At 44.4% G+C, this 24,974-nt stretch overlaps 2 protein-coding genes and 1 long non-coding RNA gene across 3 annotated transcripts; 2 read left to right on the forward strand and 1 right to left on the reverse strand.

The window, feature by feature from the left end:
- Positions 1-267: 267 nt before the first annotated feature.
- Positions 268-2,490, forward strand: LOC309516444. Its single transcript, XR_014212927.1, has 3 exons — positions 268-350; positions 926-963; positions 1,595-2,490. It is a non-coding gene; the product is annotated as an uncharacterized lncRNA (long non-coding RNA).
- Positions 2,491-14,968: 12,478 nt separating this feature from the next.
- Positions 14,969-17,993, reverse strand: SEC61B (SEC61 translocon subunit beta). Its single transcript, XM_082195199.1, has 4 exons — positions 17,821-17,993; positions 17,620-17,717; positions 16,521-16,622; positions 14,969-15,321 (listed from the first exon to the last, which is right to left on the reverse strand). Exons 1-4 carry the CDS (start codon positions 17,821-17,823, stop codon positions 15,234-15,236), a joined length of 291 nt encoding a protein of 96 aa, XP_082051325.1. The 5' UTR covers positions 17,824-17,993; the 3' UTR covers positions 14,969-15,233.
- A 240-nt stretch (positions 17,994-18,233) lies between these two features.
- On the forward strand, positions 18,234-22,149 carry ALG2 (ALG2 alpha-1,3/1,6-mannosyltransferase). The gene is made up of 2 exons (XM_082195026.1): positions 18,234-18,575; positions 21,012-22,149. The coding sequence occupies exons 1-2, from the start codon at positions 18,240-18,242 to the stop codon at positions 21,912-21,914; spliced, it is 1,239 nt and encodes a 412-aa protein (XP_082051152.1). The 5' UTR covers positions 18,234-18,239; the 3' UTR covers positions 21,915-22,149.
- The last annotated feature ends 2,825 nt before the right edge of the window (positions 22,150-24,974 follow it).

Here is a 24,974-nt window from a genome sequence, read left to right on the forward strand (position 1 = left end):
AAACTCATATTGCCAATTTGCCCTCATAAAAAAGGGGGGCAAAATCTGAGGTAAACACAGTTTGGGTTCTATCACTCAGCTTGCAAGCTCTCCGTAGCCATTGGCAGAGTTGCTATGCGATGCCAGGAAAACACAGAGACCAAAGCTGTCGTTGATGATGATGATGATGATGATGATGATATTTATACCCCAACATTCTTCCAAAGAACTCCAGGTGGCATTCATGTCCCATCTCCCCCCCATCCATTCTGTCTTGACAACAAGTACGTTGAGAGGCAGCGAGTGGCCCAAGGTCACACAGAGAGCTTCATGGCTGAGTAGGAATTTGAATCCAGCTCTTCTGAATCCTAGTACGACACAAAACATGCCCACTTAAAGCAAAGCTTGAGGCCACTTCATAAAGGAGCAAAGTTTTAAGGATTTAAATTTCATTATTTTTCAACTTCCATTTTAAAATGCAGTTTGAAGTGACATGTTCTAAGACACTGATGCCATTTGGAAAATGTTATTAGGTGTCAGCTTGTTAAATGCAATATTTTAGCCAGCATCGAAACCTATGAGATATAGGGAAGATGATTCCTGAACTAAAGCTCTTGTTTCTGGGAGAGCCTCTTTTTTTGTATATTTATGGAATCTGTAAATTGCCCTGAAGAAAACTCCTGTTGTTAGGTTACACAGGAGATAAAAGCAAATGTCTAACCCTTTTTTTTCCTTTTTCTTCTGAAGTCTCCAAATAACAACCCCCCCACCCCGTTAAATGTTAATAAGAATGGGAAATGCCCTAAATATAGTTATGTCAACTAATTCATTTCCAAGGAGTGAAAGGGAGAGGAGACATGCTGAAAAGTTATTTTGAGAACTGGAATTTGTTTGATAAATATGGGAATAAGGGTTTTAAAGAGAATGTTCCTTTCATTTGTACTAGATGCTACTTTTTGAAAGGAAAAACGAGGAAGGTGACTGGTGAGTATACATACACAAAACATGGGTTAATGATCATTGAGCTGAAAAATGGTGCAACAGCAAATAATTTCTGCTCCAGTTCCAGTTCCGTTCTGTTCCAGTTCAGATCCTGGGCGCTGTTTGTGCTTGTTGCAACATCCTTTATGGGAGGTTTTTTCGGGGAGGGGGGCAGAGGTTGCTGTTGCATGGGCTAAGCTATAAGTCATGGGTAGGCAAGCTAAGGCCTGGGGCCGGATCTGGCCCAATCGCCTTCTCAATCCAGCCCGCAGACGGTCCAGGAATCTGTGTGTTTTTACATGAGTAGAATGTGTCCTTTTATTTAAAATGCATCCCTTGGTTATTTGTGGGACATAGGAATTTGTTCACCCCCCCCCCCGCCAAAAAAATAGTCCGGCCCCCCACAAGGTCTGAGGGACAGTGGACCGGCCCCCTGCTGAAGAAGTTTACTGACCCCTGCTGTAAGTGGTAGAAAACGTAGGACCTGTCACCACACACATAACGTATGGGCATTGCCTGTCGGAGTGGCATCTTTATGGCTGTGTGACTTCTAATCCCAGCCTGAGCAGGCCAGGGCCAGGGTGCTTCAGGGCCAGAGCGCCAGTCATGCTGCAGGATGCCTTTCTTTTTTTAGACGGCTATTTCTTCTCGGAGTGGCTGTGATGTGACCGTCAGCTCCCGTTTCCTGATGCCCCGTCTCACATGACTTCTGGAAGCTGGGCAGCATCACATTCATAGAGCTGCTATCCAATTCCTAATCAGTACAGAACAGCAGGCATGGACAGTAAGAGACTCTCTGCTGGCTCCGCTCCACAATGTACTTGGAGGAGGACAAACAGTTGCTGCTCACATGCGAGTTTTGGAGTCCCCTCGTACAATCAGGAGGTCGATGGAAAAAGAAATCCCTGCTGCAGCACAAATGTAATACAGGTTGGGTTAGACGCTTGGTAGCAAGTGATCTCCTCAGATGACTGGCTTCAGGGCTGCGAGGGCACATTCTTCAAGCACACCCATTTACTACTCAGCACCTCTCTCCCCTTTGTTTATCAGACGGGATAATGACCATGTCACACGGTAACACACATTGCCTGGTATGCGTGTTGTATTCCAACTAGACTTTCCCAGAAAAATCTAGGCCACCTTCTCCATTCTTGAATTTCATAGAGAAACATGGAGTGGGGGTGTTTGGCTTAAATTGTGAAACCTGTTTAAATATTGGTTTCCCAAAGAGCCTGGAGATTATCAGTCTTGTATATCTCAGGCAAATTATCAGCCATTCTCATTGGCTAGTGGACTGACCACAAGGGCAAACAGCCATGCTTCTTAATTGTTTATTCTAAGTCAGCCAGCCAGATAAAGGAGTCAATTAATTGATTCATTGGTTAACCAATTAAATCTGGAAATGAAAAATCAGTAGTTCTGAAGCATCCTGATTTTAGATGATGCATGCCGGTGTAATGTCAGACACTGTCTTAGGTGGTTCTTAGAAGAAGCATTCCTGCCTGAGTATTACACAAGGGGGAAATGCTTCTAGAATTAATCTCCTGGATATTTTGTACTTGCATTTTTTAAAAATTAAGCCTCACCAAATTAAACTGAAGATTGATTTTTAATTAATAAAAATGATTTAAGAATTCAACAAAAGAAATTGTTGAATCGTTGGAATATTCTGTTAGTCTTGTCTGTTATATATTTAATAACAAAATAATTTCTAAACAAGTAAATAAATATGCTTTAAACTGACTACTCTAAGAATTGACCGAGTGCTGCAGTTCCTATATAGGAAGCCATGTATTGAAATCATTTCTCCATTCTGAATGTCTCAGAAACATTTCACATCAGGGGCATCATCCAACCAAACCCGGGCACTTTGGAGAGTCCAACTGCTTAAATCTATTCTACTTCAACCACAGAAATTAAAAATTCCCTGGCGTTGGCAGGAACTATAAAGTTAACCCAAAAACTGATGGCATCATTCTACCCCAATTATCTCTAGACTTCATATGTGGAAACATGGCAAATTATAATAATATAATTCTTCTTTTAAAAAACAGTTTGAGGATTCTGTGCACGACTCCTCCTGGGGTTTATCCACCTGAAATTTGACAACTTTAATCCCCCTTTTTGGGTGGAGAGGGTGCCCTTTGCCTGCAAATTTAATCCATCCATCTATGTGAAAAAGGAGGGGGAAGCTTCAGATTTAACAGATCAGATCTGAACCTGAATAAAAAAATTGAATCTGAGTGACAGAGCAGAGCTGAAACAGATGGGGCTGTTTCCAAACGCTGCAAAAACAAGGCGAATCTGGTGCTTGCTGCACACTCCTATTAAATACACCTTTAACCTGCAAAGCTTAATAAAGTACACTGTCACTTGCTTGCTCCAATTGAAAATTAACACAAGAATTAATTAGTGCCCAGAAGAAAGAAGCAGCAAACTATTTAACTTGTTTAACAAAAAGGTCAGAAGGAATTGAATTTACAACCTTTAAAAATAAGGCCAACAATCCTCATTTGCTTCCAACACGTGGAATATTCTTAGCTTTATTATTTCCTGTTACTTACAACTTAAAGCCACTGCTGCCACGATCATTACGGGTGGACCCTATAGTGGCCATCAGGTATAGAACAAGGAATGAGAACTTGGAATCCCACTAATATGCTTAAATGGGGTCATAAAGTAGCCACTTCTCGCTTCCACCAAACTGAATTGAACAAAATTAGCAAAAGTAATCATAGCTGGCAATGGAACGTTAACCGCGCAGCCCATATGTCAATAATCCTTACAATGTTCCTGCAAAGGAGGTCAGTATTATGTTGCCATACTACAGATTGGGGGCTGAGGCTGAACAATTGTGTTTTGCTGGGGGGCTGCCTAGGGACCTGAGGTGTGATTTGAACCAGAGACCTGATATTAGAGGGCTTAAAAATGCTTAACTCTGCATTGGGTCCTGCGACTCCTGGCAAGCCTCTCATTGTGCAGTGCTCCAGTACAGACACCTCAAGAAACAGGCTCATTGAATGTGAAGATTATTTAATTTATATAAACTCATTGTGAGAATGATTTCAGTATCTCTATGCATAACCACGGTACTTCATTCCTGTTTACTCACACGGGGCCCACCTGCAGCACCAAACAGCTTGGCTTGCAGCGAACAATTCATCACCTGAGTGCCAGAGACGGACAGCTGTACTCTGTGCAGGACACGGTTGCTCCATCTGCAGATGACATCAAATGACAGATGCTGGTCTTCAGCTGAATTTGGAGGGCACCTACTTCATAAAGAGATTGGAAGGTATGTGCGTGAAAGAGAAATAAATACAGATTTCATCTGTGTCTGACAAGCCATTTAAACGGAAGGGCCTCTTGGATCCATACATTTTGGCTCAACTGCTTTGCGGCTTTAAGCTGCTCCAAGATGAGAGGCGGCATTTGCTTCCAATTCTGTTTTGAATCCCTTCGGCTGCAATTCTGCAGCACAACCTGTCAACTGGAGAAACGCTGGGAATCCACATAAGCCAAACGTATCATAGGGTACAGACGATCATGTAAGATACAAAAAGTATTTTTTAAAAATTATAATTGACCACTAATAATGTATCATGCATGTCTCATTAGATTAAATGTCGCAAAATTGTGTTCGATTAAAACTATGCCCATTGTTTCCCATTGATTGTAAAAAAAATTGCCTCAACGTAATATTACATCTTATGCCTGTAAGCCAATTAAATATTTTCATCTGCTTTTCAGTAAATCATTGACTTTAGATAATTTGCATAATATCAAAATGTCCATGCCTTTTTGTGATGTTGAAAGAAGTGTACAAAAACCTACCACTCATTCTTAGGCCAATTGTAATATGTTCTTTGTAAAGCATTGTCCCCTATTGCAGTAAACACCCAAGCTTATTACAAGCTGTAACAATCCTTGAACCAGCATTTATTATATATATAGAAGTGTACAGGGAATCTCCAAAGAATTATATATACCACACTACAATTTCTTTTATTTTCCTGACCACTCTTAGTCACAGAGGTGGCTTTCAGAGGGCAGATCTACAGTAAAGGAAGGCTTTGGTGAAAAATCATTCTTATGGTGATGCTGACGGAGGGAAGTCGTCTTGCATCAAGCGGTGCTAAACATCCAGAATAAGAGTATCCAGTGAGAGAGTTCTCTGAGCGTGTGAGAAGTTGATCTTTTCATATAGTTTCCATTTCCCTTTGTGGTTGCTATCTGTGGCTTCTGTGACAAACACTTTGCATGAAGTTACAGCTGCCAGCAGAAGTCAAACCCTAAGAAAGTGGAATTTCTAGTGGAAATTGATCAAATGGAGATATAGAATGCTAGCAAGAAAGTTCATGGGGCAGAGCATGATTAGACACATGTACAGTGGTGCCCCGCAAGACGAATGCCTCGCAAGACGGAAAACTCGCTAGATGAAAGAGTTTTCCGTTTTGGAGGTGCTTCGCAAAACGAATTTCCTATGGGCTTGCTTTGCAAGACGACAATGTCTTGCGAGTTCCTGCGGGTTTTTTCCCCTCCCCCCCTTTTTCTAAGCCGCTAAGCCGCTAAGCCGCTTATCAGTTGATCCGATCAGCAGATAAGCCGCTAAAAGCCACTAATAGCGCTAATCCGCTAATCCTTCAATGGGCTTGCTTCGCAAGACGAAAAAACTGCTAGACGAAGAGAATTACAGAACGGATTCTTTTCGTCTTGCGAGGCACCACTGTACCAGTCCGATTTTCCCACAGCACAAGTTACAGCCTTATTTCTGCACCGTTGCTTAGAATGGATGACGGGGAGTGCCTGCGACCGTTTCTCACATTCTTTGGTGGTATGTTTAATGCACATCACATTGCATTGTGCAAGCAGTGAATTTAAAGCCACTAAAAGGGAGAAACCTCTGTGTTGACCACTCATGAAGCATCATCCGTAGATTGTCAAGTTTTGGTTGACTTAAAAAGAATCAGTTTTCCCCATGCATTCCAACTGTCATGGCTTACTAGGGGTTGGCCCCCGTGAATCACTGACCCAAATTTGCCTTTGAGGGATGCGTTTTTAAAAGCACTGTCAATGTGCACTAGAGCTGTCATCTGTTTGGTCTCAAATGTTTCTCCTTCAACCTGCCTGCCTGCCTCCCTCCCAGCCACCAGCCTTGACATTTCTTCACAATGGACACTTAGGTTGGTGTGTGAGGCAATACACAGAGATGGTTCATCCGCACTTGAGCCAGCTGGGCAGAAATAAGGGCAGAGGAATACTGTGTCTTCCTTCCCATTTTCAGTTTCTTCTTCTTCATCATCATCATTTAAACACACTCTTTATTTGGGTCCTTGTTTTAATTATGTATTTTGTGTTATCTTGTATTTTTATGCTGTGAACTGCCCTGAAATCTTCGGATGAAGGGTGGTGTTATGTACTGAAGTTCTCACCCTGGGCCAGCAGGGGGACACTGTAGATAGTTATGCAAATGAAGGATCGAAAGTGACGTTCAGTGATTGGATAGTTTTAGAAAGTTGCTACAGTAACGTTGTACTAGAGCTCTATATAAGCAGGCTGACTGAGCCCTTCAGCTCAGTTCTGTTCTGGCCTCTGAATAAATAAGAGCTGTTTGTAGAATTGCTGTGTCGTTTGATATGTTCACCCACAACTTAACAGGGGGTATACAAATTAATTAATTAATTTCTCCTCCCACTGGAAACAATGGCAGGGGAAAGCGAAGAAAGAGATTTAGTTACACCCAGGGCAGAAGAGCAGAAGAGCAACAGAGTCTTACCTCAGGGTTCCACCATTTTCCTCCTCAAAGCAGCCCCCCCCTTTCCATTGCCTGCTCTTAGGGTTGCTGCTCAGAGGGAGATTTTGTGCACAAAAGCGTAACAGCACCTCAGCAGAGCCAGGTTAATTGTTTATTAATTGTAAGGCACAAATCATGCTTGAATGCATTATACCGTATTTTTTGTCCCATAGGACGCACCGGCCCATAGGACGCACCTAGTTTTTTGGGGGGGGGAATAAAGGAAATTTCCCCCCCTTTATTTCCCCCCCAAAATCCAGGTTGAGGAACAGCGGGATGGCGGCGCTGCGCCTCCCCGCTGTCCCCCTAGCTTGTGGGGCTGCCCGATGTCTTCCCGAAGCGCGGGGTGCTCTGCTTTCAGCGCGCCCCGCGCTCCGGGAAGCAGGCTGCTATTCGCAGCCTAGAGAGCCCTGCGGATATCTGCCCGGCGGCGAGGCGCTCTGCTTCAGGGCGTCCCGCACGCCCGGCAGCATGCTGCTATCCGCAGCCAAGGGAGCCCTGCGGGAACTCCCGCGGGCTCCCCAGGCTTGCTGATAGCTTACTGAAGCCTGGAGAGCGAGAGGGGTTGGTGCGCACCGACCCCTCTCGCTCTCCAAGCTTCAGCGAAAGCCTGCATTCGCCCCATAGGACGCACCCAGATTTCCCCTTCATTTTTGGAGGGGAAAAAGTGCGTCCTATAGGGCGAAAAATACGGTACTTTCATCTGAAACCATATGCAAACAATAAACTGGAGTTTAGGGAATAGTAAGTATATAATCACTCTGTACATGCATATGACTCTCAAGCGCACATTTATGCCTTCAAAAGGTAATAGAAGCTGGACTGAATCTCATCGTTATCTGTAATCTGTTTGGGACTGGTTAATGTGCCAGTTACTTAGTGCTAGGCAGCGCTGAAAGGATTTCAGCCGTATAAGAAGATCTGGTACTCATGGAACCAGTTACAGCTTTTAAACATGTTCCATTGCAGGAATCCTCTTCTACTGGGATTTTGGGGATCAGCCTTCATCACAAGAATGGGTTTAAATTGGGAGAGTGGCTCGAGTCCTTCAGCGTCATGGTTCAGAATGCTTTAGGAGAAAACTTTAACTGGCAAACGCTGAGGTTTTCAGCTATCCTAGCCAGCTAGATGCCTCAGCTGGTGAAAGGGACTTGTCAGACTTCCCATCACGCTAATTGCTGTACTTCTTAATTACGTATGTAACTAAAGCATGCAAATTAGCTGCGGGGCTTCTGCTTGTGAAATGCTTCCAGAGTGGCCCTAAGTATGAAACCAGCTTTCCATTCCTTCATTTACACTGACTTACTGGCCACCTACTATTCCAGACTCAGCAACACCTTCAAGCCCAACCTACAGAATGGACCCACATTTCATCTTAGATGTAGCATCTATCTTATATAAACCTGCCCTCCGACTCCCTACCCCCACCCCTTTTCAGTCCATTCATTCTTTCTACTCTCTACACTTGCTGCCTAAGTATGGTTCTGGCACTGGCCATATGAATATTTTCGGTCACGTTATGATGATCTGGTTACAGATCTTGACCTACCAGTGAAGCACCAATATTTTAGAAAAACTCTTCATCAAATCAGGCTGGTTCTGTACCTTCCAGTTTTCCTTTCAAGCATCAGTGGTATCAACAGGAATGTCATCGTGTGATCTGTGTAGAGCTCATAATAATAATAATTTGTTATTTATACCCCGCCCTTCCCAGCCAAGACCGGGCTCAGGGCGGCTAACAACCAATAGTAAAAACAAGTTGATTAAAATACAATTTTAAAAAGATTAAAATACAACATTAAAAAATTAGGATGCAGCCTCTTCACAGGAGAAAGGAAAAAGAAAGAGGGGGAGGGAATCAAACTGACTCCAAGCCAAAGGCCAACCGGAACAACTCTGTCTTACAGGCCCTGCAGAAAGAAATCAGATCCCGCAGGGCCCTGGTCTCATGAGACAGAGTGATCCACCAGGCCGGAGCCAGTGTTGAGAAGGCCCTGGCTCTGGTTGAGGCTAATTTAACTTCCTTAGGGCCCGGGACCTTGAGGGTGTTGCTATTTATGGACCTTAAGGTCCTCCGTGGGGCATACCAGGAGAGGCGGTCCCATAGGTACGAGGGTCCTAAGCCGTGAAGGGACCTAGTTGCCTAGCTAAGGGACGTGGGTGGTGCTGTGCTCTAAACCACTGAGCCTTGGGCTTGCCGATCAAAAGGTTGGCGGTTCGCACGATGGAGTGAGCTCCCATTGCTCGGTCCCAGCTCCTGCCAACCTAGCAGTTTAAAAGCACGCCAAAAAGTGCAAGTAGGTTAATAGGTACCGCTATGGCAGGAAGGTAAACGGTGTTTCTGTTCTGGTGTCGGTGTTCCATTGTACCAGAAGCGGCTTAGTCACGTGCTGGCCATATGACCCAGAAAAATTGTCTGCAGAGCGGAAAAACGCCAGCTCTCTCGGCCTGTAAAGCGAGATGAGCACCGCAACCCCAGAGTCATTCGCGACTGGACTTCACTGTCAGGGGTCCCTTTACCTTTACTCTAAGGCCAAACTACATGCTGCCTGCATTCACAGCTGGTGGTTTCAAGGTTACCAGGATCAGTATCTCTCAGCAACCAATTGATCTGATGAACATGAAACCTAATCAGGAGGGAGACACACCTGGGCAGCGTCCAGCTGCAGCATTGCCTACAGGGTCTCCTCTGACAACTGCAGGATGTGAGAGGGATGTTTGTGGGGAAGGCACTCTCTCAGGTGCTTGGCTCCCAAGCCGTCCTCTAGTACTGACCTTGAGTTGAGCCCAGTAGCTCACCGGCAGCCAACAGAGCACTTTCAGGACCACTGACAAATGATCCTATTACAGTGGTACCTCGGGTTACATATGCTTCAGGTTACATACGCTTCAGGTTACAGACTCCAATAACCCAGAAATAGTACCTCGGGTTAAGAACTTTGCTTCAGGATGAGAACAGAAATCATGCTCCGGCGGCGCAGCAGCAGGCCCCATTAGCTAAAGTGGTGCTTCAAGTTAAGAACAGTTTCAGGTTAAGAACGGACCTCCGGAACGAATTACCGTATTTTTTGCACCATAACACTCACTTTTTTCCTCCTAGAAAGTAAGGGGAAATGTCTGTGCATGTTATAGAGTGAATGCCTGCGGGTGGCGGGGGGGATCTGCTGCAGTCGTGAGCAGAGGATCCATGGTTCCCCTTCCTTCCCTCCTCCATGGTTACAAAGCATGGATCCACAGGATTTTTGCATTGGGCTACTCCAAACTCACTGTCAGATCACATGTCTGTGGCCACAGCATGAACCACAAAAATCATATATCCACTATTTCGTTTAGAATATTTTTTTCCTTGTTTTCCTCCTCTAAAAACTATGTGCGTGTTATGGTCTGGTGCGTGTAATAGAGCGAAAAATACGGTAAGTACTTAACCTGAGGTACCACTGCATTATATCCAAACTCGCAGTCACATTCTGCAGAAGCTACAGACTCCATACCACCTTCAAGGGCAACCTCACATACAGGGCATTGCAGTAGTCCAGGAGGGATGTCACCACAGCATGGGCAACTGTGGCTAAGGCATAGGCATCTTGGTCCTGGAATGGCCATGGCTGGTGAACCAGACTAAGCTGGGCACAAACACTCCTAGCCACGTGAAAGTCCAGTGACAAGTCAGAACTGTTTTAAACTTTTTAATGGTCTTATTGCATGGTGTTATCGCTGTAAACTACTTTGAGACATACATATATAATGATACATCAGTATACAACCTATAAACCCCTCCCAAAACTTAGAATATGTTTCTTCCCACCCCCAACACCTCCATCCAGTCTCAGTTTATTGTGGTCATGATTTCCAGACAGCAGCCTAACACTTTCACAGCCTCTCCTGAAGATGGAGCACAGAGAGTGTGCTACATGTCACCACAAGTGCCACATATTATTCATTCCAAACCTGTGAGTAATACTTTCTTCCGTGTGGCAGCATCTATACACTGGAACTTCCTGCCCATTGGCAACTTCACTGTACTGTTTTTGGTGCCTGTTGGAAACGTTTTTTTAAAGGCAAGTCTATTAGGTGAATAGACTTGGGACGCGGGTGGCGCTGTGGGTAAAACCTCAGCGCCTAGGACTTGCCGATCGCATGGTCGGCGGTTCGAATCCCCGCGGCAGGGTGCGCTCCCGTCGTTCGGTCCCAGCGCCTGCCAACCTAGCAGTTCGAAAGCACCCCCAGGTGCAAGTAGATAAATAGGGACCGCTTACCAGCGGGGAGGTAAACGGCGTTTCCGTGTGCTGCGCTGGCTCGCCAGATGCAGCTTGTCACGCTGGCCACGTGACCCGGAAGTGTCTGCAGACAGCGCTGGCTCCCAGCCTATGGAGTGAGATGAGCGCACAACCCTAGAGTCTGGCAAGACTGGCCCATACGGGCAGGGATACCTTTACCTTTACCTATTAGGTGAATACCTCAAGACAATGTGTGAGAAGACCCTCAGATTTGTAGAAAAGGCTTTACGACTGCAGAGGGCAATGGATGCAAGTGGCAAAGACAGAAGTGGAACTCTTTTAAGCACTTCATACACAAGACAGGGTGCAAGCCCACTGAGGGAATTTGGTATGGTGCATGGAATAACCTTGTTACTCTAATTCTAATATTTAGCTTGCTGACTTACACGATGGAGGAAGAGGAGGAATCCCTGAAAGGAACTGGGGGTACTGTTTTATTCCTGGCTTTGTGCTTGGGCTAGAAAAGTAACAGCTTTGCTTGGCTGCTAGCATTTAAATCATGCAGTCTAAGCAGCCAAAAAAGGCTATCTTTCTTCCATTTCTCTCTCTCTCTCTCTCTCTCTCTCTCTCTCCTCTCTCTCTCTCTCCTCTCTGTGAATCTACATCTGTCTTTTGCATAAGGGAAAACAATTGGAAATCACATGATCAACAGATTGGCCCCCTAAGAGACAGCCAGCTGGTGAAGAAATGCCTCTTAGTCGGAATCACAGAAGTGTCAGAAGTTGGACCTGAAAGCCACTCCGTCCAACTCCGTAGCACGGCAAGTTCAGTGTTTGATTTGGAAATGGAAGGACAGGAATGACTCCAACACATGGGAATGCCCAGCCCTGACCCCTCAGCTCCCAACTCCAGAAACCTAGGGAACAGCTATGAGGGCTCAATTGGCAAGAGGGATTATTGGCAATTAGTACCAGTAATTAGTATGCAAAATGGAAGTCAGGCCCAGGCTCACACTAAACAGTTGATGGAGGCTCCTCACTGAGAGTTGCAATTATATTTAAGAATATTCACAAAGCACAAAAAAGATCTACCATTTCAATTTTAAACATGGAATTCCAAACGTGAATTTAGAATATTAAAAATGACATAAACTAAAAGTGCCACTAGTCTGTTACATTGTATATATGAACTCTAATAGATGTATTTCTACCTTTTGAATGATACCATTATTCTATTGCATATGATTTAACAGTTATTAGCCTACGTGTTGTGCCTAATTTTTATTTTAGCAGGCATTAGATGAAATGTAAGCAATTCAGGCTGTTTTCCGGAGTCCAGTGCAGGTGTCCTGGAATCGATGGCCAGGTCAGGAGAAGTGGGAGGAACTCAAAGAGCTGCAGTCTGAGGATCCTGGTGAGTTCACAGAGTTCTGTTTTTATTTCCTGCTCTTAGCAAAAGAGCCAAGGCTTGACCTGAACTGGTTGCAATTCTGAGCAGAGGAAGGGTAGTTCCAGCCCCTTTTCACTTGCCCCCTACCCCGTTTCCACAGGTAAAAAAACAACTTGCTGTTAGTGAAAAAACACTCTCAACTAAGTCAGGCTAATTTTGCTTTTTTTAAAATAACAAAAAACCATGGAATTCCCCATGGAACATGTTGGGTTATTTGATTTTTTTTTAACCAACTGTGAGGAAATCTTTTTCCAGTCGATATAATTTCTGCTTCCAAGATCAGAAGGCGAGAACTTGGTATAGCACAAAAGGGCACTTTGGAAGCTGATTATTAACTGATGTGCCACTCCAAATTTGCATATTTTTGTTAAGGTAATTGGAAAGTACAGCAATTAACATGTTGGGAATTGTGACAAATCTCTTCTCCCCAGCTGTCTTTCAGCCAACTGCGCTGATCACAAACTACTGCCAAGCCAAAACATTAAGAAACTCCACGCAACTGTGTACAAGTCACATATTTAAAATAATAAATCTGGAGATTCCAAATGTTTTACCATTTCTGACTTTTAGGACACACAATCTTATTTTGACATTTCCCCTTACAATCATGATTTGATTTAAATAAATAACAACTTTCAGTCCTGTCCCCCCCCCCCCACGAGCATCCAATGTCTAACAATCCACAAGCCATTCAGGAGCACTTCATAGCTTCCCAGCCTGGGCATACCAAACACTTTCATTTTAGGATTATCACCTGGTATTAAGCACTGAAGCTGAACTTCTCATACCTACCGTAGATAACTCCATTTCAGCCTCCTCAACCCTCTTCTCCTCATCTCCAGTATGAGGATAATTTGTGGTGTGTTTGTACCTCTTGAGCTGTACACAGCCCTGAAATTTGTTATGAAGGGTGGTATATTTTAAATAGCTATATAAACACTGACTGGCCTTACAAGTCAGTATTACTGAGATTACAGCCAAAGCATATTTTTATATGCTATTCAAACTGCACTGGCTCCCGGTGGGAGTACAGGGTCAGATTTAAGGTGCTGCTTTTGACCTTTAAAGCCCTTCACGGCATAGGACCCTCGTACCTACGGGACCGCCTCTCCCGGTATGCCCCATGGAGAGCCTCAAGGTCCATAAATAACAACACCCTAGCGGTCCCAGGCCCTAAGTTAGATTGGCTTCAACCAGAGCCAGGGCCTTTTCAACTCGGGCTCCGGCCTGGTGGATCGCTCTGCCTCATGAGACCAGGGCCCTGCAGGATCTGAATTCTTTCCGCAGGGCCTGTAAGACAGAGTTGTTCCGCCTGGCCTTTGGCTTGGAGCCAATATGATTCCCTCCCTCTCTTTCTTTTTTCCTTTCCTTCTCCTCCTGCGATGAGGCTACATTTTAATATTTCAATATTTTAATATTGTTTTTAAGTTGTAATCATTCAACTTGTTTTTATTACAGCTTGTAAGCTGCTCTGTGCCCGGCCTTGGCTAGGGAGGGCGGGGTATAAATAAAAATTATTATTATTATTATTATTATTATTGGATCAGTCCTTTACCCAGCTCAGTTTTCTGAATATTGGCAGCTCCCACTACAATTTGGGTATATCTCAGTGTTACTTGGGTCGGCTTTGGATGTTACAAACAAGTGCAGACAGAAGATGCAGATGTGACTTGCACTCCCTTGTTTCATGTTTTCTACATACAAAGCAATAAATAGTGCCTTTCTCCATGTTAAGATGCACAGGTTCAAGATGCATGTGCAGAATTTTCAGTCCATTAAAAGTGTCATCTACTCCAACTCCTTGTAATGCAGGAATCAGAGTTAAAGAGTCCCTGGCAGATGGCCATCCAACCTGTTTAAAAACCACCTTCCGAGGGAGACCACCCCACTGCTGAACAGCTCTTAGTGTCTGTCATAAAGTTCTTCCTGCTGTTTAGTCAGAATCTTCTTCTTGTAACTTTCTTTTAAAGGTGTTATGATGTTAATTCCTCTAAAGGTGTTTGATGTGATTGTTTAACATAGTAAATTACTAAAGAGATACCTTATGAGATCTGTTATATGGTGATTCTGCACAAATCATGTCTGGTCTTAATTCACCAGCGCTCCTCATACAGGAGCTAACCTATCAGCCAGGATGCTAGAGATTATTTTGGCATCCTGGCCAATGAGCAAGAGCAGTCTATAAGGAATCCAGGGATCCAGGATTCTTTCCAGGCTTTAGAAGAACTCTAACACAGTACTCATTCCAGGACTGGGGAATTGGACCACAGTTTAAGGTGATTAAAAAGACATAACAGATGTGGGAACATCAACCAATTTCTTGTAAAATGTGCCTATAAGGCCATCCCGGGTGTTTCATGAGTTTATCTTTCTTGATGACCTTTGCCAAGTCTTCTACTGCAATGTAGTTTCTTGTAGAACACTTTTTTCTTTATTCATTCAAATGTATATATTATATGAAACTCTGAAAACATGTTTCTGGCTTTTTGTGTGCTTTTCAATTGCCACCAAAATGACATTTAGAGGGAAAGACCAAAAAAGCAGTTAATTTATGTAGACAAATTTTAATGAAATAATTTGCACTTTAAAGTATACATAGGAAATAGCAATAAACTTTGACAGAAAGGAATCAAAAACCCTTCTTAAGAGAAAGTTTAAGAGTCCTTTCAACAGCAAAACCAATTAAGGAAAAAAATCAAGAGTTTTATCTAGAGAAACAGCTCAAATGACTTTACTCCAAGTAAACTCTGAAAGCTACCATACTTTTGGTCCAAATCGTAGTTTTCAAGTTGGCAGGTGAGATATAGTGAAGTCTATGACCGAGTGTATTTGCCCCAGATGTGCAACATGAATACAGATGCAATAAAGAGGAGACTCATAACGAGAACTGGAACAGGACCACTGAAAATAAAGGGAGGGGATGTATTTATTATCCACTGCAATAGGTATAGATTAGCTTTTAGCTAAAACTATATAATCACATGCTGTTTAACAAAATGGTTACCCTACCTTTCTATCCAGTACAAAGGAAGCTAACAAAAGCAGTTTTAAACAAGCAAACAATGTTTTCAAAAATCATAACGTTTTTAGAGTTCAATACCACAAGCTGTGCTTAGATTACTTCAAGAAAAGATTAGACCAAGTCATGAAGGATATATCTATCAACACAGGATTAACTAAATGGAGGGTCCCTATGATGAACACTGCACCTTTTGTATCACCTTTGTTTGGTTCTCTGTTTGTAAATTCCACCAAGTAAAATACCAGCTTAGTGCAAGAACGACTAAATAAAACTTGTGCAGAAATATACCATATCAAGTTTCAAGATCCATTCAAATATGAGGAGATTGGTAGGTTACAAAAGGGACGGACAGAAGACTGTTTTTATACATAGAATTGTTTTGGCCCTATCCAACTTAGCTTCTGGAGGAGCAGAAATCAAGGAAAACGCTGGTGCTATTTCATGTGCATCTTAACACCATTAGTGGACCATAAACAGTATTTAAAGATACTGTGAGATACCCATATCCAACCCAATTAAAAAGTTATCAAATGGAATTTTAATAACAGGATTTAAAAAGTAGCATTTACTGACTAAAAGATTCGCATTAACAGAAGAAGATCAAGTAACAAACAGAAGAAGAAGAAAAATGCCTTTTAAGTCTTAATTAACCATTGCCATGCCCAAAAGCAACTGCAAATTTACAAATGGAAGAGAATTCTTGAACCTCAAGTAATTATTTCACCTACAAGGTTTGGGAACCATAAAAGCTTCACGTTACTCCAATGGGTAATTAAACAGCATAATATCTAATCAGGCCTGCTAAGTATAGTCTACATCAAATACCCAAGAGCACAGTGTTATTTGACTTAGTAAATTAAGGCGCACACACGTGTTTATATGCATGCACACCACATAAGATAATTTGATTTAAAAAAATTCAAAACCAACATTTTGTCAACTACAAAAATTGTTCTTCCTCCATGTAACTACAAAGAATGATAGTATGCATCCAATTGCTTCACAATAAGCTATAGATTGGGGAGGACACAAGAATGATTTTCTAATAAAACTGCTATATTTTAATATTTTCACTTACACTTTGAGGCCAGGGGAATCCTCTGTATAAAATCTCCACATCCCTCCAGTGCCTGCAGAAGTTGTACGGCCTGCACTCCTTGTTCCACAGCTAGCACTTTTCCTAAAAAAGAAAAGCAGTAACAGAAATGCAGCAACAGTAACCAAATATGACAGGTTCTCCCAACAAGAGGCTTGCGTGTCACTGTAAATAGCTGTCTAATATTTGCTTGATAACCACAATCATACTTTCAGCTGTATATATGCATGTTTAAAAAGGTTTTTTAAAAACTTGATAGAAACGGGAACTGTTTCTAAGTCTCTGCTCTGTGTTAATCTCACAAGTAGGGTTTATGGGTGTATGGAGAAAGAGTTCAATGGCAGAGAGCCCCCAAGGAAGGAATTCAACTAACTCCAGACAGGAAGGAGGGCTTTTGTGAAGCTGAGGGGAAAAGTGACTAATACATTTAATAATATTAATGACAATAATAAGCAGCGGTTTTGGGGTAAGCCTCAAACTTCCAGGGCGCTTCTGTTGCGCCTCGGGGGGTTTCCCTTGAATCCCTTAAGCGGGGTTTGGCTGCCGTACCCCCGGGAAAGCGGCTAACAAATTCATTAAACAACACCAGTTACAGATAGGTAGCCGTGTTGGTCTGCCATAGTCAAAATAAAGAAATTCCTTCCAGTAGCACCTTAAAGACCAACTAAGTTAGTTCTTGGTATGAGCTTTCGTGTGCATGCACACTTCTTCAGAGACACTGAAACAGAAGTTGCCAGATCCTTCTATATAGTGAGAAGGTGGGGAGCGGTATTACTCAGAAGGGTGGTGGGAATGGGAGATTGGCAGATAGCTGAGATGAGCCTGTTGACGACTCTTCTCACTATATAGAAGAGTCTGGCAACTTCTGTTTCAGTGTATCTGAAGAAGTGTGCATGCACACGAAAGCTCATACCAAGAAATAACTTAGTTGGTCTTTAAGGTGCTACTGGAAGGAATTAAACAACACCGTTATTAGCCCCACAACAACCTTAATAGCAACAACAACAACAACAACAACAATAATAATAATGACGACGACGACACGTCATCGTTCCTGCTCCGGGCGGCCCCCCCGGCCTACCTCTGCCTGACGGTGGATCCTGGGGCCCGCGAGGCGACAGCTTTGCTGGGCGAGCGGCCGGAGGCGCCCACGTTGGTGGCGCTGGGATTGGGGCCGGGCTGCGGGGAGAGAGAAGAGCCGGACACGGTCAAGAGCCCCGGAGGCAGCGGAACCCCCGCCCCCCGCCCCGCATCCCCCCCCCCGCTTCTCCGCTGCTCTCACCATGGCGAAGAAGGGCGGCTCCGTCGGCTTCTCACAAACTCCCTCAGCCGGCAAGTGTCGCCTCCGTCGTCGTCGTGGCGGCGGCTTCTCCCTCCTCCTCCTCCTTCTCCTCAGGCGACGAGAGAGGGGGCCTCGCCGCCAGCGCCTGAGGAAGAAGGACCCCTAAGATGCGGCTGCCCAGCCCAGCGCCTGGCTCGAACCCCTGCTTTTTCCCCACCAGCAGGAGCAGCGCTACCTCCCCGCCGAGCAGGCTCGGGCTTCTTCGCCTTCCTGCCCCGCGCCGCCGCCTTTTCTCCCGCGCTGCGATGACGGCCGAGAGTCAGCACCCGCGCGGGGGACAGGCGCCGCTGCGGCCACCCCTCCGCCGTAGGCCGACGTGGCCCTCCTGGCGCGGCCGGCGCGTGCGCAGAGGGGCGGCCATGGCGGGCTGTGCTGAGGGCGCTGAGGCGCGGGGCCCGTCGGTGGCCTTCCTGCACCCGGACCTGGGCCTGGGCGGCGCGGAGCGGCTGGTGGTGGACGCGGCCGTGGCGCTGGCGTCGCGGGGCTGCCGCGTGCAGGTGTGGACGCCCCGCTACGACCCGGCGCGCTGCTTCTCGGAGGCGCGCGGGCTGGACGTGCGCACGGCGGGCGGCTGGCTGCCCCGGAGCGTCCTGGGAAGGGGCCACGCGCTCTGCGCCGCCCTCCGCATGGCCTGCCTGGCCCTCAGCCTCCTGCTGCTCAGCGGGGAGGAGGTCGACGTCTTCGTCTGCGACCAGGTGAGGGCGCGCGGCGGGGGTCGGACTAGATGCCCCCTGGGGGGCCCGGCCCCACCATTCCTGGATCCGACATCCGCTCAGAAGAGCCGGCCCGAGACATTCCATAGGATCGCAGGAGTGTAGACAAGGCCGGGTTTACGTATAAGCCAAACAAGCTGCAGTTTAGGGCCTCACTCTCTTGGGGCCCCCCAAAAACATTTAAAGGGGGGAAAACTGGATGTACATTTCCAAAGTATAAGATAAAAAACAAATACAATAAAACCTACGTACAGCAACAGTGTTTTGTGCTGTGTAGGCTCCTATGATGTACTGTATTTTTCGCTCTATAATGTGGGAAAATGATTGCTTGTACATAAGAGCATGAGCAGAGTTCTTATTATTGCAGAGTGATTTTACAGCACGAGATATTGTTAAGAGCATGATGAGCATGTACCTCATGCTAGACTAAATGATTGGCTCACGTAGCATAACACTCTCTTTGTCTGTGTGGGCAAGGGCAAGGTTGCATTCCTTTGATTGTTACTTTTGAGTACCAGGCAGAGCAAGTGCTGTGCTGGAGGAGAGAGGATGATCTATTTTTTACTGCACACAATAAACGTTACGGCTGAAGCCAAAGCTTTTTCTTCAAGTCATCTTGGTGTGAGACTGATTTTCTTACTGATGTCGAGCTGGTTCTCGACACTATAAGATGCACCAGACCACAAGACACACCTAGTTTTTGGAAGAGGAAAACAAGAAAAAATATATTCTGAATCTCAGAAGCCAGAACAGCAAGAGGGATCGCTGCGCAGTGAAAGCAGAAATCCCTCTCGCTGTTCTGGCTTCTGATAGCTGTGCAGCCTGCATTCACTCCATAAGACGCACACACATTCCCCCTTACTTTTTAGGAGAGAAAAAGTGAATCTTATAGAGCATAAAATACGCTAAGTAATGGGCCCCACCTGCTAGCCTGCTCCCTCAAATATCACATATAAAGGGTCCCATTACCTTCAGTAGCTTAGGGCGTCATCAAACCTAAATCTGGCCTTGATTGTAGATTTGGAAGTGACCACAAGAGTTCTCCAGTACAGGCGTGACCAACAGGTAGATCATGATCTCCCAGTAGATCACGGACATCTGTGGTAGATCACTGGCTCCCCCCAAAGAAGCTCAACAAGTTTGGCTCCTCTAAAAAAAGCTAAACATTTTTGCCCAGAACCCCAAAAAAGGGGCTAGATACTGCCAGTCTTTAACTCTTCTTTTTCAGTGTATCTGAAGAAGTGTGCATGCACACGAAAGCTTATACCGAGAACAAACTTAGTTGGTCTCTAAGGTGCTACTGGACAATTTTTTATATATATTTCGACTGCATCAGACCAACACAGCTACCTACCTTAGTCTTTAACTCTGAGTAGATCGCAGTCTCTTGGGAGTTTGCCACCTCTGCCTAGTACAACCCCCTGCAATGCAGGAATCTTTTGCCCAATTTGGGGCTTGAACCCACAGCCTTGAGATTGAGAGTCTTGTGGTCTACCAACCGAGCTATCATTTTTCTGAGGCGAATTAGAAAATCTCTGCACCCCCCCCCACCCCCGGCCAGGGAAGAAGGAGTGAGGAAAGTGCTGCATCAGGAACGAGAGGGAAAGGAACGTCTTCTGCCTCTGTGGACCCTGCCTCATGAATGGGCCACTGCATAAGCCTTGGTTTTTGTTTTATTATGTATTTTGCATTGTCATTTTGTCATTCGCTGCCGTGAACTGGCCTGGGATCTTCGGATGAAGGGTGGTACACAAATTTAATAAATAGTAAGTGCCCATTGATGGTAATGGGACCTTCTCACAGGAAAGTGTGCTTAAAAAATACATAGAATCATAGAGTTGGAATAGACCACAAGGGCCATCGAGTCCAACCCCCTGCCAAGCAGGAAACATGCATGCTACTTGCAGCAAAGAAAGTGAAGAGGGAGAAATCTGCTTATTATGTGGTTGCTACCATACAAACGACTGTTAAGGAGCCAGAGACAAAAGTTCTAGAAAGATCTTGCTGTCCCACCAGCTCAGATGGAAGGAACACCCTGAAGGGTCCCTGGCCACTATCATCTCATCCACTCCTTTTCCAAACAAGGGAAGGAAAGCACCTAAAACATTACACACACACTAAGCCAGGCTTCTTGCATTCCAGCTGCTTCCTTCAGCTGCAATTTGCAGCAAAGTCATATTTTCTGACCTCTGAGAAGAGATGAAAAGGGATACTAGGGGCAAATGCAGGTTGGTAACACCATTTGACACTAGACATTCTGGATTATGCTGACACTGCTGATTAAACATCTAGCGTAGAGCACATTCCTTTGGGTTGTTCAAGATAAAACACAGCTAAACGTAACAATTGGTCAAGCATAAGAGGCACTTATTCAGTATAGCAGTTTTCTTTCTTAGGCGTATTTCTTTGTTTTTCTAGGTATCTGCATGCATTCCATTTCTCCGTCTTGCCCGCATCCGTAAGAAGATTTTGTTTTACTGTCACTTCCCTGATCAGCTTCTGACCAAGAGGGAATCGTTTCTTAAACGTATCTACAGAGCTCCACTGGACTGGTTGGAAGAGTATACTACTGGCATGGCAGACTGTATTCTTGTCAACAGCTTTTACACAGCCGGTGTTTTCAAAGAAACCTTCAAATCCTTATCTCACATAAATCCAGATGTCTTGTACCCTTCTTTGAATGTCAACGTGTTTGATACGGTTATTCCTGAAGATGTAGCTAACATCGTTCCCAACAGGAAGAGATTCTTGTTTCTTTCCATCAATAGGTATGAAAGGAAGAAGAATCTAGTATTGGCATTAGAGGCTTTTCATGACCTTCGAGGTAAACTCGATGCTCAGGAGTGGAAGGATGTTCACTTGGTTATGGCTGGTGGTTATGATGAAGCAGTTCAAGAAAATGTGGACTATTATGAAGAACTGAAAGCGGTTGCTGCCAAGCTTCACATTGATGAGCAGATCACATTCTTAAGATCTTTCTCTGATGCACAGAAGATAGCTCTTCTTAGTAACTGCACGTGTGTGCTGTATACACCAAGTAATGAACACTTTGGCATAGTTCCTTTAGAAGCTATGTACATGAGATGCCCAGTCATCGCAGTAAACTCAGGGGGACCTTTGGAATCGGTTGTAAACAAGAAGACGGGTTTCTTGTGCGACCCTCTTCCAACCCAGTTTTCAGAAGCCATGGAGAAATTCGTGAAAGACCCTGCTTTGAAGAAGACAATGGGAGCTGCTGGGAGAACGAGAGTTCTAGAAAAGTTTTCACTGGAAGCATTCACTGAAAAGCTGTATCAATACGTTCATAGCCTAGCACAATAAAATCAAGGTGCATAATGTGACATTTGATTTTTAATTCTGGGTTTTCTATTACACCGATGGACTAGCATCCCAAAAGATTATTAATGTGATTCTTCTGGCTCTGTGTTGGACCACCACTTAAGACTGAATCTGGCATATAACAAACTACTCTGGTAGTGAACTTGTCTCTTGATGTTTTTTATACTTTGTCTTGCACTATGTGCTGCAAAATAATAAAATGAAGATTAAATAATCAGTCTTGTTTATGCTATCATTCATTACTTCAAGAGGCCAGTCTTGAAAGTGACATGGTTTGTTGCATGGAAGAATCAGTGGGTGCCCACGACACTTATGATTACTGAAGTAGTTCCAAGTGTTTTAGATAAGCAAGCCAAGGCTCATTCCATTTCATTTATTGGTAAAACTATTTACAGTATATACAATTTCCTCGCAAAGCAACATAAAAAACTTTTAAAACCAATAGGCAATCTGATAAGGGAGAGAATTCATTTTGTGACCCCTATTCCAACAATTGGAGCTTAATCATGAAACATTGCGTTATCCATTGTGTTGCCTCAAAACTCTATAGATGACCCCAAATCAGTTTACCTCCACAACCACGGAAGTTACAGATACCCCAGATCAGTGGCTTTCATTCTGTTCCTAAAAAATACAAAGCTTCCCAGAAAATACCTGAGGCTTTCCTCAATGTGAGAATGCATGATGTAGCTTGTCTGCTATTACTCATCTACCTGAACATGCATTGCATGTTAGATATGCGCTAGTAAGTGGCCTATGTTAGTTGACGCTGCACCTCTCAAATCTGCAGTGCATAGGATTCCATTGACAAATGTCAGTCTAGGAAATTTGAAAACTGCCCTAGGAGAAGGGGAAATACTGGAGGTCAGTATTCAGTTCCTCCCTCTTTACTGACAACTTAAAAATTGCTGGGGGTTATTGCAGGCCACATAAAAGTTGTTTTCTGCTTGTAGGAATTGTTAATGCACCGCTAAATGCTGTATGGTTTTTAATTGTATAATACTGCTTTTATTTCTTATATATTGTATAACAATCTAAATTCCATAAAATTCAATTTTTAATACAATAAGATACAATTTAAGAAGTAAAAGAAGCAATAAAAATGCAATTAAAGTTAATACAATGAATGTGGTGCGGGACCCCGGATGGTTACGTCCAGTCAATGGCGACTGTGGGGTGGCGTTCATCTCGCTTCAGGCCAAGGGAGCCGGCATTTGTCCACAGACCACTTTCTGGGTCATGTGGCCAGCAGGACTAAACCACTTCTCTCGCGCAACCTTCAAGCACAAGTCCACAAATACGCCACAGGCCACTTAAGTAATTCTCATGGGTGACAATTTGAGAATCCCTGATGTAGGTGAAAAGGAGCTTTCTGTTTGTAGCAGTGGCTCTCAACTAGCTAAGTACTGCAGATGTCCTGTTTTTCAAAAGTCAAGCCATGGACCTCCTAGTTTTGACATTTTTTATATCTCTGGTAGTTTTTGTTACGTGAATGGTGCCACTGACCCCTCCTGTTGGGAACCACTGCCTTCTAACATTTATTGTTGTTATTGTTATTTATTATTTAAATTTATATACCATCTAAGGATCACAGGGTGGTTTACAGTATACATAAAAATGTATAGTCTGATAACGAACAAAACAACAATCTCCCCCTCCAAACACACACAGTTTAAAAGGCTATAGATTGTTTAATAAGCCAAAGGCCTGGGAGAGGAATGTTTTCATCTGGAGCCTAAAGATATGTAATGAGGGTGCCAGGCAGGCCTCTCTGGGGAGAGCATGCTACAAATGGAAACCTTGTGAGGAGTACCTGAAGAAGGGCCTCAGATGAGGACTGCTGGCTGAGCTCCCGTTGCTCGGTCCCTGCTCCTGCCCACCTAGCAGTTCGAAAGCACGAAGTGCAAGTAGATAAATAGGTACCACTCTGGCGGGAAGGTAAACGGTGTTTCCGTGTGCTGCTCTAGTTTGCCAGAAGCAGCTTAGTCCTGCTGGCCACATGACCCGGAAGTTGTACGCCTGCTCCCTCGGCCAGTAAAGTGAGATGAGCGCCACAACCCCAGAGTTCGTCATGACTGGACCTAATGGTCAGGGGTCCCTTTAAAATGTCAAGATACCTGAGAACAGTAAGCAGTGGTAGAGGAATAGTGGCATGTTCTCACTTCTCTGAGTGGTGTAGACCTGAGCTGCTTTTGGAAGGAGGTCACAACCGGCCTATGGTGTTTTGCAATATTTGCATTTATTTGCAAGTCCCTGTGTGGTTGAGCATACAGAAGGAAAGCACAGATCATATTCTGTTGGCAGGCCCACATACGGTACCTCCAGTGTGCTATAGGTCTATAGGTGCACCTAGGGTGGTGACACTCTTTAAATAATCCTCTCCCACTTTTGCGTCACTTATTTGTGAAATATACAGTGGTGCCTCGCAAGACAAAAAGAATCCGTTCTGTGATTCTCTTCGTCTAGCGGTTTTTTGTCTTGCGAAGCAAGCCCATTGAAGGATTAGCGCTATTAGCGGCTTTTAGATGCTTATCTGCTGATCGGATCAGCTGATAAGCGGCTTAGCGGCTTAGAAAAAGGGGGGGAAGGGGGAAAAACCCAGCAGGAACTCGCAAGACATTGTCGTCTTGCGAAGCAAGCCCATAGGAAATTCGTTTTGCGAAGCACCTCCAAAACAGAAAACTCTTTCGTCTAGCGAGTTTTCCGTCTTGCGAGGCATTTGTCTTGCGGGGCACCACTGTAATCATTTCATTCAAGAAATCATAAAGCTGCAAGCTTTTGCATGTGACTAGATTTTCTTGTGAACAACTCTGCATAGCATGGCTCTACACACTTCTCAGGCTACACTAAACATTCTCATACCTTTGATAATTCCAGTTGCTCTTCCTTGAAGCTGGTCTCTAATTTGAAGTCACCAGTTTTAAATACGGAGGTGCAAACTACATACATTGACCCCTAGACCATCATTTGTGAGGTTCATGCTGTGAATGCTGTTGCTTATGTGGCCAGACAGGCTTGTGGGAACCTCAAAGTCTGCAGATA

Source organism: Podarcis vaucheri (genome assembly GCF_965113315.1).
Source record: "Podarcis vaucheri genome assembly, chromosome: 13".
In the NCBI taxonomy this organism is placed as follows: Eukaryota; Metazoa; Chordata; class Lepidosauria; order Squamata; family Lacertidae; genus Podarcis; species Podarcis vaucheri.

Excerpts from the sequence above, each read along its gene's own strand:
- ALG2 (XM_082195026.1), top strand. The coding sequence starts at position 18,240 with ATGGCGGGCTGTGCTGAGGGCGCTGAGGCGCGGGGCCCGTCGGTGGCC. Across the intron at positions 18,576-21,011 it reads ACGTCTTCGTCTGCGACCAG|GTATCTGCATGCATTCCATT; the intron begins GTGAGGGCGCGC and ends TTGTTTTTCTAG.
- SEC61B (XM_082195199.1), bottom strand. Across the intron at positions 16,623-17,619 it reads GGATCCACCGTCAGGCAGAG|GAAAAGTGCTAGCTGTGGAA; the intron begins GTAGGCCGGGGG and ends TTTCTTTTTTAG. Across the intron at positions 15,322-16,520 it reads GATTCCCCTGGCCTCAAAGT|TGGTCCTGTTCCAGTTCTCG; the intron begins GTAAGTGAAAAT and ends CTTTATTTTCAG.